The sequence below is a fragment of the Cnephaeus nilssonii genome (genome assembly GCF_951640355.1).
Source record: "Cnephaeus nilssonii genome assembly, chromosome: 4".
Classification (NCBI taxonomy): domain Eukaryota; kingdom Metazoa; phylum Chordata; class Mammalia; order Chiroptera; family Vespertilionidae; genus Cnephaeus; species Cnephaeus nilssonii.
The window spans coordinates 12,538,574-12,555,397 of NC_137075.1; the positions used below are offsets into that span (position 1 = coordinate 12,538,574).

The following is a 16,824-nucleotide window of genomic DNA, read 5'->3' on the forward strand; positions in this document are numbered from 1 at the left end:
TCAAATCTTCTAAACTATTTCTAAAATCTGTTCATTCTTCTACTTTGTTCTGATTATCTTCATATATTTTAAATTTGGCTCAGATCAAATAGAGTTTCTCTGTCTTTCACAAAGTCTTAGAAATTGCAAGGACCCTTCCATTCCATACCTGGTCCACACACCCATCCAGATAGCAATCCTCACAGCCTCTCTCCTACCTGAGTACATGGTCACATGACCTGCCTTGTACATTTAATGAGGAGAGCTGATGAGATCACAATGCGGAGTATTTCACTCTCGGTTCTATGAATTACCAGAATTTTTCTTCTTATATGAAATCTCATCTACCTCCTTGTAATTGGGTGTAATTACACCCAATATGTAATAATGTGTAATTCTACACATTATTCTTACTGTTGGCCTCTGGAGCAACTTAGATGAAGCCTATATTTCAGTTGACAGTTTTGTAAGTACTTGACAAAATGACCCGTTTCAGCGTTCTCCACCAGGCCAAATTCCTGGGTCCTTCAAATATCCACCTTTACCAGACCATGTCTAGGCATATCACCCATTCAGTTCTTTAGAATGTACCTCAATTTGTCAGTGAACCTTTTAAACTTTTAGTTTCCATTAAAATATTTTTTTTTCTGGGCTAATTTCTTTTGGGCTTGATTTTGTGGGTGGTTGTTTTTTTCCTTTCCTAAGTAGAAAAATAATCTGACCTTGTGCCAAACCTGTTTCTTCTGAAGTAAGGGTTACACAGCTCATTCAGGAAAAAGACAGTTTGTAAGCTGGTACTACCCCATGCTAGTGTTACAGTGGGTAGAGACAAAGATCAGGTAATGTTCATATCACTTCACAGGCAAAACTAGGGGTCCTCAACTGATAGCAGTTGAAAATATTTACTGCATGTGCATCTTTACCAATGAAAATACAAATTCAACAAATGCGAGTGCCGACTTGGGGAAGAAGAGAGGTGATAAGAGACAGTCTGCACTCAGGCGCAGTGTTGTAGCCCAGTGGGGAGCTACAAGATATTGAGTGTAAATGCCACAACACTGGAAAACGTCCAGAGGCTGGAGGAAGGGGATGTATGAATGGAAAAGCAATGGGCATATGAGCAGAACTCACCTCCTTAGGAGATGGTGAAAGCTAGGAGAGAGGAACGAGGTAAGGTTGATTCTAGGAACCTTCTCACCCCACCCCCAACCCCCAGCCTCCAGTGAAAACTTGAGGATGCCTAAAATGCAAGGGAAAGAACACATAGTAAGGTAAGGATTAAAAATGCAAGAGGAAAGTTTAATTGAGGTTAATTGTTAGATGAGGCAGAAAGAGACAGAAAGGAGAATACATGCTGGAGGTTTAAGAGTTCTCAAAGAAAACCAGATAACACAATAGTTATATGCTCAGGATTCTGGTCAACTATTTAGAAAAAGCCTTACCTTTAGGAAGTGCAGTTAAAAGTTTAGCATTGATTCTTCTTTCGCAGTTAGTAAGTTGTTCTTTATTTTCAAGCAAGAACTCTTTCTGAAAGCTAAAAATATCTCCATTAATAAAATGTTGCAAGTTAATTTAAATCAAGATATATGACATAAAGAAAAAAAAAAGGTAGAACATAAAAATTATGCTACTGTTATATATACTTCAATGTGTATATGTAAATTATAAGTAAAAAGTTTTATTTTAGGGAATTGGTAACTTTTTCATTTACTTACAGTTACGTTAATATTATCTTTCTGTACAACTAAATAATTTCATTCGCATAGGCAGGCAGAACAGCATAGGGTGGTGAGAACAGCGTTCAGCCTGACCACTTCATCTAGAGCCGCCACTAGCTGTTTCAGCTTGGATCATTCACTTGACCTTTCTGTGCTACACTTTGTTCCTCAGAAAATCAGCAATCTGTCTAGGGGATGCACATGCTTTCCTGTTTTGAAATTACATTCAAGTAACAAATGCCTTCCAATAACCAAGCGATCAAAGCATGGTGAATAGGTCTAAAAGCCTCATGAAAATGTGTCTGGGAAGAAAAAAGAGGAAATGAAAGGGGAGAAGAATAAAGGGATGGAGCACTTACTACGTCCTTTCCTTCTGTGCTAAGAAGATGCCAGGTGTTACCTTAGGTACCATCACAAAATGCTATGAGGTGGGAACGAAGTGCTGATCTGATAAATGTTTAACAGCTGCCTCCTTCCTCTTGGGTGCCTTCCCCCTCCCCTCAAAAGCACTTGCTTTGTTTATTAGCTGGTAGTGTAAATTAGCCCACTACAGCCGATTTTCAGGCTCTCCATAGAACTCGCAGAGCTAAAAACTGGAAGAGACACACACTGGCTCTGATAGGGACTGGAGCTGGCTCCAGCATGCCACCAGAACAATTATCATCCTTGGTTTACAGACTAGGACACTGGTAAATGACTTGCCCAAGAACACATATTTGGCAAGAAGAGTACATGAGATATAACTCTAGCTCCTGCTCTAACACTATGCGCAGTTGCAGCCCCAAGACAGCTGTATGGACAACTCCACAGTCTTCCATTGGAACGTGCCTAGAGTTGGGCAAGATGGAGTTACTGCCTTGCAGGAAGGAAACAAACCAAGGAAAACAAAAAACTAATATTCCCCAATGATATAATCATCTCCAGAGAGGTGAACAATTGGTCTGAAAATACATTCAATGCAAAGCTGATCATGTACTGTCCTCCACTTGTGTTCTGTTCTACAGGGTACACAGCCCAAGAACAGACTGAGAGGGTGCTGTGCATACTGGGTAAGTGGGACACAGGGATAATTTGTATGATATGGAAATTAAATGTCAAGGAACCTGCACACAATCCACAGTATGGCACACCATCCCATCTTCCTAGAACCAAGTTCATCTGAAGCCTCGGTTACTGCTTAAGAATGTGGTATGGCTTATATTCATAAATAGGAGTGTAATGTATTTATATTATTTAATAAAAATGCTTGAAACTAACCAGTGTTTATAAATCACAATCCAAATGGCTTAAAAAGATCCCAGGAAACCTGCTTAGATCAGAAATTTAGGATTAGTACTGACTTCTAAACAGTGAATTGCAACGCAGTAACAACTCCTTTCAGTGTTTTATTTATATGTATGATTTCGTATAAACCTAACAAATTAAATAATTGCAGAAATGTGCCCTACTTAAGGAAGGACATGCTATTTTAATTGATTAACTTATTGTTTAAGTATCTTTATAAAGTTCTGTACTTTGGGAAATAAAGTCTCAGGGAAAAAATCTGTATTAAAACAAAATGATGCAATGCGTGAAATATTCAGCTTCTTAAGCCATTGACCTTGGGGTACAAATATTATCTCATATTTTCAAAAATAAACATCTATATGTTTCTATTACCCCCCCTTATTTTTCTGCTTATCAAAAAGCTTAATAAAGCCACTAATGAAGACTAAGAAATCACCCCCAAGTTAAACATTTTGCTGAACTTTTATAGAGTTCACAAGTCATCACCTGTCAGCCACTGGCTCCATATGCACTTACTCTCTTGAAACAAGCTACAAATAGTGTCAGCACCAATCAAAAGTACAACCTTTCACAGTTGGTCAAAAACCAATGTAGAACCAAAGCACTATCAGGAATATCTCTCATGCCTCTTTAATATGGTTTACTGTACTAGTAAATGCTGCCTCGACCTGAATTTCCTCTTCTCCAGCCTCTCCTTCCATCCTGGCTGAGTCCTCTCCTGGTCTGGGCCTCAGGGTAAGGTCATTTCCTCAAGGAAGAACCTCTGACCCGGGCAGTGCCTGTCCCACCCAGCACCAAATCTACATTATGCACCTATTATTCTCTCAAATTGTATCCTATGTTCCTATTTGTAGAATATATTACAAGTGTCTTATTTTTATTAAAGTCAATAAATATATGTTGAATAAATCAATGTATGCTAAACTCACTCTGAAGTATCTTACGTATACACTTAATACACTGTTGATAGGGACACAGAGTTTTAAATATTGAAAAGGGCATTAGAAAGGCATATATTTAATAATATCAGTTATAAGCTTCCTTCCTTCCTTTCTTTCCTTCTTTCGTCTTTAGAATATATGATTGGGAAAACATCTCTCCTTATCACCATTGCATACCTTGCATATATGAATGAAAACATCAGTATTCTTTGCATAGGTTTATAAACTTATTCTACTTTTAAGTCTCCATCTTGAGGGTAAACTTTTATTACTGGAATCGTTGTGCTTGTCTTTACATGTTGTTCTTGCTTATATTACCTCTCTCTTATTACCACTAAATGACCGGCAACTTCTGAAGAAGCAGATGAGCAGATCGGAAGAATAAGGAGAACTGGTTAGAAAGTATTGCTCAGACTCATGTCACAAAAGCTGTGACCAAGGGAAGACCCCTCAAGTCAATATGAAACCAGGTTTTGAAAAAAGTCATGTCTCTTCCCTGGACTTTCTGTACCCACGGGCATAGTCAGCAGTGAAAATGTAGGCAAGATGCACTAATGATGGTCCACACTAAGTTCTGCAACATCTGTGAATGAGTCATCCTTCTTATCATGTAATGGCTGATGAAACGTGATTGTTCAAAGGAGCCTTAACATCCTCCTCCTCTCACTTTTCTGAGCAGCGGTGACTGTTAGGGCCCATTCTGGACTCACACGATTGCTAACTCAAGCACTGAGCCCCTGATGCTGGGCCATGGTCCTCCTCATCACTCATCCCCTCCGGGAGAAGGGGGTCTCTCCCTGGACAACTTCTGCAGCCTTGGTGGGTTGCCATAGCTTAACCAAATGGTTCCGTATTTCAGTATGAAACCATTTCTCCACATATAACTAAAATAACTAAATTAAGAGGCACCATTTGTATTTATCTACCTTCATCTCCTCCGAATCACTGCTCACTCTTTATGACTATTTTTTATTAGTCTGCCCCCTTCTCTCTGTTTCCATAATCTAAGAAGAGACTTCCCCCAGCTTCCATGGTCATTTATTTAATGTGTCCCATTAACCTACTTAAATGTCCAGCAGTAGCAACAAGGGGGAATTTTATTAAAGCAGAAATTTTATTTCTGATTTTCCTATCCTTGAATACTCTGCTGTTATTACCTTCTATCTTTTACAAAATGTGAAATCTACTTTTACAATGACTATTCGGCACCCATGCTGTTAAAGGCTTCCCTCACAATCTATTCATTCTCCTACTGAAGTTTAAATTATAAGATATGGGAATCCAAAACCCATTGTCTGATATTTTCACCTCTGGTGTCTGGTTGACTTGACTTCTCTGAAGAAGGCAGGTTCTTGTATCTCCAGCCCATTTTACACTTAGTACCATGGCAAGGAGGCCATGATTTTCATAGGTACACATGAAATAATACCCACCATGTCAGAACAGCTATGTCCCTCTGAGCTTCTCTCCACGGAAGTGTCTGACCTTCATATTTTCTGCTTTTCCTATCCTTGAATAGCAATATCTTCCTGTCTCCCTTCCCATTTATTCCTTTTTCTTAGTCACTATTAAAGCTAAACCAACCTGATAGGGTCATCCTGGGAATGAAGCTGCTATAGTCTGAATGTTTGGGTTCCCTCAAATTCATATGTTGAAATCCTAATGCTCCCAAAGATGATGATGTTAGGAGGGGGGGTCTTTGGAAGATGATTAGGCCATGAGGGTGGAGCCCTCATGAAGATCAGTGCTCTTATGTGACCCAGTGACATCCCTTGACTATTCTGTCAAGTGAGGACATAAGAAATTGGCAGTCTGCACCCCAAAAGACAGTCCTTACCCCACCATTCTGGCACTCTGATTTCAGATTTCCAGCCTCCAGAACTGTAAGGAGTAAATTTCTATTATTTATAAGCCACCCAGTGTATGGTGTTTTGTTATAGAGGCCTGAATGAACTAAAACATCAGCCTTAGATCCTGTTAAAAACATGGCAGAGATGAGAAATATGGGAAATTGTGTCGAGCATTAGAAAAGCAAGATTTCATGAGTCAAATAAAACAACCTTCCTGATGACCCTGACTCATTACTGCTCTAGTTTACCTGGTACTAAAATGTGGATGAAATTCATCAAGCCTTTATCCCCTTTTGTGTGCGCATACGTCCAATTCTGCCATTTTCAAATGCAGAGCCAGGCTTAGCCTGATGAGGACAGAAGTCAGACAGCTGTTTATTCCAATGCTATTGAAATGCAAACCTTTTAAGTAAAAAAATAATGTCATACATAAACATTAGGGATAAGAACATCTGAGTGGAGTTAGGAGTAGATGGATTTGGGTCCTTCTAGCATAAGGAAGTATAGGATGAGATCCACACCTTCGTGTAAGGGATAAATAACATTGTGACTCTACATGAAAATCTCAAAATCTATTAGGAACAGTAATCTAAGATGACCTGAGATATAGCTATCTTGTTTGGCACAAACTTTAACTTTTGTATTATCTTATATCCGTGATGATGCATCACAGAGTTGTAGCACACTAGCTAAATCAAATTAGCACCCATAATACCCTGCAGCCAAGGAAACTGAAGTGCAAAAAGGTTAAAAGAGCAACACCATGTCATGTGGACAAATGGATGGATGAGCGGGGGTGGGGGGTAGGGAGGAGGGTTAAGGAGGGAAAGATAAAAAAGGGAGAAAAGGAGGAGGAACAAGGCTAAACCCTTTTTTAAAAAATCAAAATCTCCCTTACTTGATGGACAGATTGCAAAAGGACAACCCATGCTTAGAGGTAGATATGGGAGAAAAAAGATAACAGCTCTTTACAAGTTTGCAATTACAGAAGCATCAACATCCTGTTCTGCAAATAGTTCCTACAAACAGCATTAAATACATAAAAATAATCTTTGCTGGCCAAATGTACTATTAAGTTAGCTTGCTTCATATATTTTAACAAACCAAACTCTGGAGAGAAAACATATTGACAGACATTTAAAAGGGTAAATTAGAAATTTAGGAGATAATTTTAAAAGCTATTACAAATCTTCAAAACAAGATTTCTTGGGCAAAGACCACTTTACCTTGGAACTTTCCTTTGATGTGGGAATCCAATAAAGCTTAAGTTTTTCTTGTTGAAATCTAAGGGCAAAGAAATAATGTAACATTGAATTAGCTATACAGTAAGTTAAAAAAAATAATGAGAAAGTTCTTCAAACTCCTCTTGAACATATAATTTAAGAAAAATGAAACCTTCAACAAGACAAGACTAATGAATTAAAAAAGTGACACCTTCTACGAATCAAATTCAGCAACATACATTTTACATAGCAAGGTTTCTAGTTTTCCTAGTGAAAGAAAGTCAATATAATCTGTGGGTAAAAAAAAATCTGACATAGTTCAATGGCTTCATTTAAATTCATATAGCTACAAGAATAACTCAAAGCAATTAAATATTGAATAATAAAGTTAAAAATTTTGACCAAGGTAACCAGAAATGTTGAAAATCATTACTGTCTGATATATTTGAGATGCTCTTAAAGACTGCATGAGGTGGGGGCAAAGAGCAGGGGGATGCTTTAGTCATGTTCTTATTGCCTTCTTTAAAACTTAAAAAATAACAACACATCAAATAAACCACTTATTTATTTTTGAAGACAAAATAGATGTGATGTAAAGCCAGCTGGGAACAATCCCATGCAGCAAAAACAAACATCAAGTGAACCAGTTAATCAAAACCAGTTGCAGACAAATTTATAACCAGCCTAATGGCAAGTAATCTGTTTTACAGCTTTTGGCATAGCAACCATTTGTCCACCAAGACAACCACAAGTGGCCACTTACAGAAACCTTCCCCTATGGAAGTGCCTTTTACTGGTTAATATTTGGGGTTAGAAGCCTGAGGAAAAGGAGGTACAAAATAAACCACATGCTGACATATCATTATCCATCACAATACATCCAGAATCCTGGAATCTGGAAAGTCTGACCAACTAGAGAAATATAATAAAATAAAAAGAACACTGCCAACTGAACATGTAGGGTTTTCTCAGAGTTGTACAAATACCTAGTTATATATTTTTTAAAAAGAGAACTCAGTTCAAAAGCTATCAAATATTATAGAAGATAATTCCTGAATTTGAGGCTTGAACTCTTCCAATCACTTCCTAGTAGTGCATTTGTGCTAGAAAATACTTTCACATACAATGGCTGGATTTCAAATGTGACATTCAAAATAACCTCAGCATTTCATCGTTGCTCAATCAGTGAACTGAGTCAGTGACACCACTTCCGTGGTTAAATTAAGAGCATATATTTTCCTTTGTGCTAGAAAGGAAGTCACTAAAAGACAACATTTTGTTCCAAAATATTTCACATGAAGATTTAATAAAAAGACATTCACCACTGCCTACTGGAAATAATTTGATATATAGCATTTGGTTTAGAAAAAATATTTTAGCTGAAGTTCAGAACTTGATCCAACGTTTGGGCATTCCATTTGAATTGGCATTTTTTTTCCTACATAAGGCTTTAGCGGTTTAGTAATATCTTTAAGTTACAACAGAAAAAAATATCACATTTTTCAGCAATCCTAAAATAAGCTAAATTAAACCCAATTAGATATTTAAAGTGTCCTTTGAGAAAATTGTATAACTAACTGGATGCAGGAGGATACAAGGTAAAATGGAGGATACAAGGCATTCATTATGTTATAGGATATACACAGAAGTGCTTTTTCAGTTTCTCTTGCCTTACCTTGTTTCTCAGAGAAGTTGAAAGCTCCCAAATAGCTGGAAAACCCTGGGCTTCTGATCATGGTTACACCCAGAAAGTGCAGCAACAGAGACTGCACTACAGCTAATTCACAACCAGCCACAGCCTCCAGCCGCTCTAAGCCACACTGGGATGAGACTTCACAGCGCAGGGCTAGAGCAATCAGACGCTCGTGTCCTTGAGAGTATGATAAAGGCAAAGCAAGAGGCTGCAGGCTGGAATAGCTCAAACCCCGTAATCAGATTGCAAGCAGAAATTAGGCCTGCGGATGCTGGAGCAGACTGGCTCCTGTGATGGGCACTGGTGATGTTACTACTTAAGTCTCCGGCCAAAGCACAGCACGTGCAGCAGTTAAGTAGGCAATGCTGCACTCTCGCCATCATCAGGGGAGTCATAATGACTCCCCCTTCTCCTAAATATAAACAAACAAGAAAACAAAACAAAACACATACAGAGCCTCTCGATGTTCAGGAAGGAAGGGAGGCTGCCTAACTATTCTCAGGCTACTCTGAGTCTAGAGTCTGCTTTGCCAGGTTAATGAAAAATTTTGCCTAACAGGGAACCAAAACTCCACAGTTAAGATTTATGAACAACATATGAGTGAAATTGTGGGAAAAGGAAAAATATATATTACTAGAGGTTCAAAAATTTTAATTTGAGACAGAAGCTCTTAAATTAAGCATTATCTGTTTGACTGCCCCCTTTTTATTTTATTATCACCTCTTAAAAAGACTTAATTTTCTTAGAGCAGGTTTAGGTTTACTACAAAATTGAGGGGATGGTACAGAGATCCATTTTTGAGTTAATTTTTGTGAAAGGTGTAAGGCCTGTTCTAGATTCATTTCTCTGCATATGAATGTCCAGTTGTTCCAGCAACATTTGTTGAAGAGACTATCTTTGCTTCATTGTATAACTTGTGGGTTTCTGCTCTGGGAAGTCACAAGTCCCTGTATGGACTTAAATGTCTCTCCAATCTGGGGGGCAGTAGTTTGCCCTGTGTCCTCCCTTCCCATGGACTCAGGAAGAGTCGTTGATTTTTCAATTTGTTCAACTTTTTACTTGTTGTTAGGATGGAGCAGTGACTTCCAAGCTCCTTCCACACAGAACCAGTAACCATGGAGCCCCCTTGTTTGTTTTTAATTGCAACCTGTAGCTGGTGGGCCCAAGCAGTGATAATGTAATTCCAAGAAAAAATATGCAATAATTGGACACTGACTCTTTTACTGCTAAAAGGGACGTTAAAAAGAAAGTAGGAAAATCATCTCATTAACAAGATGAGGAAACATAGGATTAGAGAAGTAACTTGCCCATGGATAGTCACTTGTTTGTGATGCAGCCACAGGATCTTGGGGATGTGAGATCAAGAACATGATTTGCCCTCAGGCACCCCCACCAGGAGGCAGGGACCCTTAGTATGTCTGTCCTTGTATCTTTAGTACTGAATACTAGTTGGTACACAGCAGGCCTGCAGTGAATGTTTGGTGAATGACTATATAAACTAGTGAAATAATTTTCTCTAAAAGCTAGGATCATACTACAAAGTGATTTGCATTGATTTTATATCCTGCTGTCAAACCATATTGACTTGAACTGATTTCTAAACTACAAACAAACAACCCAAATTAATTATGGCACATCAACAGAAGGTTCATCAGTGCTGGCCATGTGCATTTTCTCTATACTGCTGATTACTCCAACTCTTACAAAGTGGGAAGAAATATAGTGAATAGGGCAGTTACAAAAAACAACAACAACAAAAATAACTCAGAAGAACTTAAGTCCTGTGGATAACTGTAGTGGAAACTTTATTGAGAGGTCATGGCTAACTAGGAACAAACAGAAAAAGGGAGGAGTTGGAAGCAGAAGAGGGAAGGGAGGAAATAGTGGCAGCAAATGACTCTGGAAATGAATAATTTAGGTGGGATTAAATAATAGTATAAATAATTATATAAATAAAAATATTTATTGCTTTAAAAGAGAGAGAGAGATGACGGGGAAATATGAGAGAGAGAGAGAGAGAGAGAGAGAGAGAGAGAGAGAGAGAGAGAACGAACTGTTGTTATACTTATCTGTGCATTCATTGGTTGCTGACCCAGGGATCAAACCTGCAACCTTGGTGTATCAGGACGATGCTCTAACCAACTGAGCTACCCAGCCAGGGCCTAGTTTAAATTTTTAAGATGCAATTCTAGTACAGAATAAAAAGACTTTGGATATTCTTTTTAAGTTGGCAATGGGATTTTACTAGAATTACTTGCCTTACCCATCAATAATGACACAAAGAAGACAGATTTAAATATGGCTTGATAGTTGAGAAGGAAAAAAAAATAGTTTTTTTTTTCTAAACTATGAATAGACAATGTAATCTCTTTATGTATCTCATCTACATGAAGCCAAGACTATAAAGAAATGTACATTTTATGTCAGTAGAAAGGACCCATGACATTTTTTTCATTTACTCTTCAGTAGTTAAAATGATGATGATGATATAACCACTAATTTTTATTTGTTTTTAATTGATTTTAGAGAGAGAAGGGAGAGGGATAGTGACATAGAAACATCAATGAGAGAGAAACATTGATTAGCTGACTCCTGCATGCCCCCTACTGGGAATAGAGCCAGCAACCCTGGCATGTGCTCTGGCTGGGAATCAAACCAGTGACCTTTTGGTTCATGTGTCGACACTCAACTACTGAGCCACACCAGCCAGGCACAACTATTTTTATTAATTATTATTATTATTATTATTATTATTATTATTATTATTATTTCAGGCTGGCTCATTCATACAGGGGAACTACAAACGAGGCAAACATTTCCTGACACCATTCTGTAAGTTAACGTATTTTATTTGTCTGGAGATAAATTAATTTGTAGTTGTGATTTTCTTAAATTTTAGGGAGAAAACATCTTAATTTAAACTTGTGAAGGTGCTATATTCCCTTTCCAACAGCATCACTTAACTACCACCTCAGCATGGAGAATAGAAATGCACAAAGCTCTCTGCCACTCTTTCCACTCAGAAACACCCATCTTTTCCATTTTCAAAGCACTACAGTCTTCAAAATGGGATCATTGGAACAACTGAATCAGGCCTTGGTAAAACAAAAAACCTTGGACTCAGAAAATGGGAGCTAAAGGGGTCTTTCTGATAACCTGTTATTCATTTTGCAAAATGTTAACAAAGTCACACAGTTTAGGGTATGGCAGTGCCAGACTGGAAATCCACATCGTCTCACCATACACACTCCTTATCAGCCTGAACACCAAATAACAGGGGCCACTGCTGTACACTCTTCCTGGATTGAAGTCATAGGGTCTCCCAGATCTATAGCTCATGTGGGTTTAATTGCTAAGGGGCCAATCTCACCCCTAGAAGGAAGAGTCAAGACAAGCTGCTGGTTGCTTTTTACAAATCTCAGATGATTTCTTGGTCTATTTTAGGTCCCACAGATGTTCCTCAAGCCAAAGTGGCCTCCAGACATGAAAAATAGGGCATGTCTGAGACCCTAAGGCAAAGACAGAGGTCAGTGAGCCTGAAGGGGGTGTGGGAGTATGTCATACAAACAGCTGATCACTCCATTCTTCTCCCTTCTCTTCCCAGGGTTCCCACCTCATTAAGAAGGACAGGGAAGGGTGTTATTAGAAGAGTATATGAAACAGTGACTCAGTAATCCTGCTTCTGGAAATGTTCCCAAGGAAGTTACTATGAACGAGTATAAGGACATTTACCTCAGTTTTGTTTATAAACATAAAACTGGAACCAGCTTACATAGGGGGCGATAGAGGAGAATGGGTAAATGAATTACACAAGAGAACCAGGTAGGAAATAATTAGTGATTTGGGAAATGTTTCATGATGTTGTATTAGAGATACCCACAAATACTTTACCTGGAAGATAGCAAATAGACCAAAACATTATCTTACTACTCAGAGATAACTGTTTATGTTTTCCCCTTTCTTTCCCCAAGTTTCCACAATAAGCATGAATTGCTTCCGTAGTACTTACCAAAACAATTAAGTACAAATAAAGATGAAAGATATAGGTCCTCTTGAAATCCCAAAGCTTAGACTTGAGCGAAATATCTGGGTGAAAATCGTGGTCATGAATGCAATTTTTCCCGTGGACTTGCCTATTTCTCCCACATGCATTTCTTGGCTATAAATTGCATTGATCCAGACAATTACCAACATCCTAATAACACGCAACACAGTGCTCCTCAAAGCCTACCCCAGGTGGATCACGATCACATGGGAGAGCCTGCCAACCACACTGAATCCACTGTTGAGCTCCTTGATACCTTTTCTTCTCTTTCAGTGCTTCTCTACTGCCAATCAAACCTTTCCTGCTCAAAAACTTTCACTGTCTCCTAGTTAAGAATTATTAAAACTCGAGGAGCAGTATGTGAGATACACTTCTGGGGCATTCCTAGCATAGTGCCTCAGAACAAGGGACTATAAATCCTGGGTGAATGAGAGAATAAATGAATCAAGTAAGCAGACGAGCAATGCAATCACCTTTATTCTTCCTCATTCTTAGAAACCACCTCATCCACAGACAATCTCTTCAGTTTGCTTTTTAAAATTACAGTTTACTATACATTAAAAAGCCAATTCTATTTCTTCAGTAGTTGTCATAAAGGAAAAGTATTACCGTTCTTTCCTTAACTTGAAACTCCCACTAGAGTTTTGTCTTTCCTAAAATGTGAAGCAATAATGTGGAACATAAATATTTGTATGTGGGTAGAAATTAGGAGAAAATGTTAGATTTGCCAGGACATGGTAGAATGGGAAAAACAGGGAAGATGATCCTATAGTCCAACTGGGAACAATGTTGATGTGAGTCCAGGTAAGAAGGATCACCTCCTAAATTGCCAAGGTCAGAAACTAAGGGGTTAGATGACCCAGGATCAAGATGTTACACCCTCAGGGACCATGCAGCGCAGAACAGCTGTGGCTCAGGATTACGTGGAGGTGACAACTCACCATTTTCCAGAGCACCTGCTGTGATGATGTAAAGAACAGGGTAAGACCGGACCCTCACCAGGAGTGGGCACGATGCCAAGTGCTCTAGGCATTAAACTCATTCAGTCCTCACAAAGCCTGCCGGAGACCCTATCACTATCCCCATGTACAGGTGAGAGACTGAGCTATGGTATGATCTAGGAGAAACACTGACGCCTAGGGTGACCACTGAAAACCTGTTTCCAAGAGGAAAAAAACCACCTTCTCCTAATCAGCCAAAATAAAATCAAAGATGTAAATATGCAGGTGAGGATGCTATTAAATGAGAGAAAGGATGAGGAAGCACTCTGAAAGATGGAGCATGTTATCTAATCCACACTAGGATACACAGTACCTGATAAAGAGAGATACGGGGTCTGGGAAGATGGCATACCCTGACCAGGCCGATGTAAGGACACCTTGCAACCTTGCATCTCCTCACTGAGTTCCCTGAATAGCACTGAAGCTCTCCAGGCCATAGGAAAATGGGCTGACATGGAAGTTGGCAATACCAGGCAGATATAAATTATGAAACAGTTGTGTGTGTGTGTGTGTGTGTGTGTGTGTGTGTGTGTGTGTGTGTGTGTAGTTACTGGTTCATTTCTAAACTTAAGAAGAGCCACAGGACAATTTTGATTAAATCTACTATAAGCTACTAAAGACGATGGATGGCTGGGCTGAAATTCCAAAGTGAAGGATATATTTCTATAGCCTAGTAAAGAACTATTCTGTAAGCTAGAAGCAGCTGTAAATGGTATTCTCATTTTCTTTGGTGGATTTTGGGTAGACACTTAATCTGGGGCAGAATTGCCTGACATGAGGTAATCCCACCTGTGGGGAGCTCACTGAGTCCTTTTGATTTTTCTATTATATTTTATACTCATTATTCAGACATTCCAGATTCCTGACTTTAGTGTAATTCTCTCCTGTCTGCACTGTGAAATGCTTTGTGAATTCTAGTTAGTGGTAAGCTTTAGGACAAATCTGCAAATAATATTTTGTGCTGCATCACTAAGGTAATTTAAAACAGGCCACGTATGTAGAGATGAAAAGGCAAAAGTACTTCCAATGAGAAATTTTACAACTCACAGATATGTCTTTATTAGATGTGCTGAAGAAGCCATGCCAGTCGTGCTATATTCAACAGGCTTTTTAAAGAAAAGGCATATTGCAATATCCTAAAAGACTTATTATTATCCTATATAATAAAAGCCTAATATGCTAAGTGTCCGGTTGTCTGTTCAACCAATCAAAGTGTAATATGCTAATGATATGCTAAGGCTGCTCAACCGCTCTCTATGATGTGCACTGACTACCAGGGGGCAGACAGTCGACCGGTGGACAAGTCGCTATGACGTGCACTGACCACCAAGGGGCAGACGCTCCGAACAGTAGGTTAGCTTACTGCTGGGGTCCAGCCAATCGAGACTGAGCGAGATGGGCCGGACACATCCTGGAGCCCTCCCGCGGTCCCTCCCCAGCTGGCCAACCTCCAGCATCCCTCCCTGGCCCCAATCATGAACCAGTGGGGTCCCTTGGCCTGGCCTGCTCCCTCTCGCAATCCGGGACCCCTTGGGGGATGTCCGAGAGCAGGTTTCAGCCCGACGGCAGAACAATTGTGCACTATGACATGCACTGACCACCAAGGGGCAGACACTCAACACAGGAGCTGCCTCCTGGTGGTCAGTGCACTCCCACAGGAAAAGCGACACTCAGCCAGAAGCCAGGCTCATGGCTGGTGAGCACAGAGGTGGTAGCAGGAGCCTCTCCTGCCTCTGCGGCAGCACTAAGGATGTCCGACTGCTGGCTTAGGCCTGCAGGGAGTGGGCCTAAGCCAGCAGTCGGACATCCCTGAGGGCTCCTGGACTACGAGAGGGCGCAGGCCGGGCTGATGGACCCTCCCCCGCCCCCCCGAGTGCACAAATTTCGTGCACTGGGCCTCTAGTCTTTACAGTAAATGTTCAAACAAGCAACGTTAAAATTTGTAGTGAAAATTATCTCTAATCATTTTAAAATCTGGGTGATTTTGAATCTATAGCTAATGATTCTTGGGGAAAATAATTCGGTAGTTTAGGGGAATAGAGACTGGTCAACCACTTCTCAGAGTAAGAAAATAAAGACATACGTTAGTTCCATGTATAAAATGTACACAAAAATATACATACAACATATTATTTAGTCTTAAAAAGGAATTAAATTCTGACACAAATTATAATGCCAACACACATCGGGTCCTTAAACAATGATTTGACAAATCAACATACACAGGTGTTTGCTGCCTAGAATCCGAAGCTGCATCCTAGACCATCATAAGGCACAGAATGCTGTGTCTTTAGAGCTGCAGAGACTCAAGGCCCCTCTCACAGAGGGGGATCCCAGTTGGCAGGAAGGGGGCCAACACAATTACAATTATCCAAGGAGGTCTGAGAAGGCTCCTGCCAACTCCAATCATTTGATACTCACTATTTGATGGTTTTCACATGAACTGAAAGCTTGGAAATACTGAATCATCAGATATGAGAATTTTTATGAGTCTGAAAATCCAGATGGTAGACAAGTAAGTATAAAAAATGACTGCTGGTACCTAATAGCTGTTCTGGAGTTTACTTGGATGATTTGAAGGAAAGAGCCTTGGATAATATTATTTGTGGGTTCTCTTTAAAGGGGCATCATAATAAAAACAACAATGGCAACCTCAACAACAGTAACTATAGAAACCCAAGGAAAGTTCAGCAACTTGCCATTCCCAACGTCTCTAATGTTTCCATGAGGTTACGTTAACTGGTACCTTAGAATTTACCAGAGTCTCAGAACAGGTTCCCAATGCATTTGCTGACTTATCAGTGAGATTTGACGTGCTCATGTAAGCTTTTAGAATGAGCAATAACCACCAAGAAAGCAGATTGTGTGCCACAGAGTGGCTGGCATGAGGAAGTTATGACAAAGAAGTCAAAGACAGTCTGCACTGCTTGTTGAAATGACTAAAGATATGTTTGTACTTATGAGTAAATTTTAACATCTGATATAAGGTCAATGATATCAAACTCTGTCACAGTCACATGAGATGCATGTTGAAAATGAAGGTCTCCCCACACAGGTATTAGGAAATGCTCCACAGTTCAAAACCAT

General features: G+C 39.5%; 1 protein-coding gene across 8 annotated transcripts in view; it reads right to left on the reverse strand.

Annotated features, from left to right (window-relative positions):
- SVIL (supervillin) overlaps positions 1-16,824 on the reverse strand; it is a 273,866-nt gene that overhangs the window by 109,923 nt on the left and 147,119 nt on the right. For 4 of the 8 annotated variants that reach the window (XM_079767915.1, XM_079767914.1, XM_079767913.1 and 1 more), the window contains exons 1-3: positions 8,674-8,771; positions 7,002-7,059; positions 1,422-1,513 (exon numbers count right to left, since the gene is read on the reverse strand). In XM_079767915.1, coding sequence (XP_079624041.1) covers positions 1,422-1,513; positions 7,002-7,059; positions 8,674-8,734 — 211 coding nt within the window. In that variant the 5' untranslated portion in view covers positions 8,735-8,771. Of the gene's footprint in view, positions 1-1,421; positions 1,514-7,001; positions 7,060-8,673; positions 8,772-16,824 lie in introns of those variants that run through there. The other 4 variants (XM_079767917.1, XM_079767916.1, XM_079767919.1 and 1 more) reach the window with 1 other exon arrangement.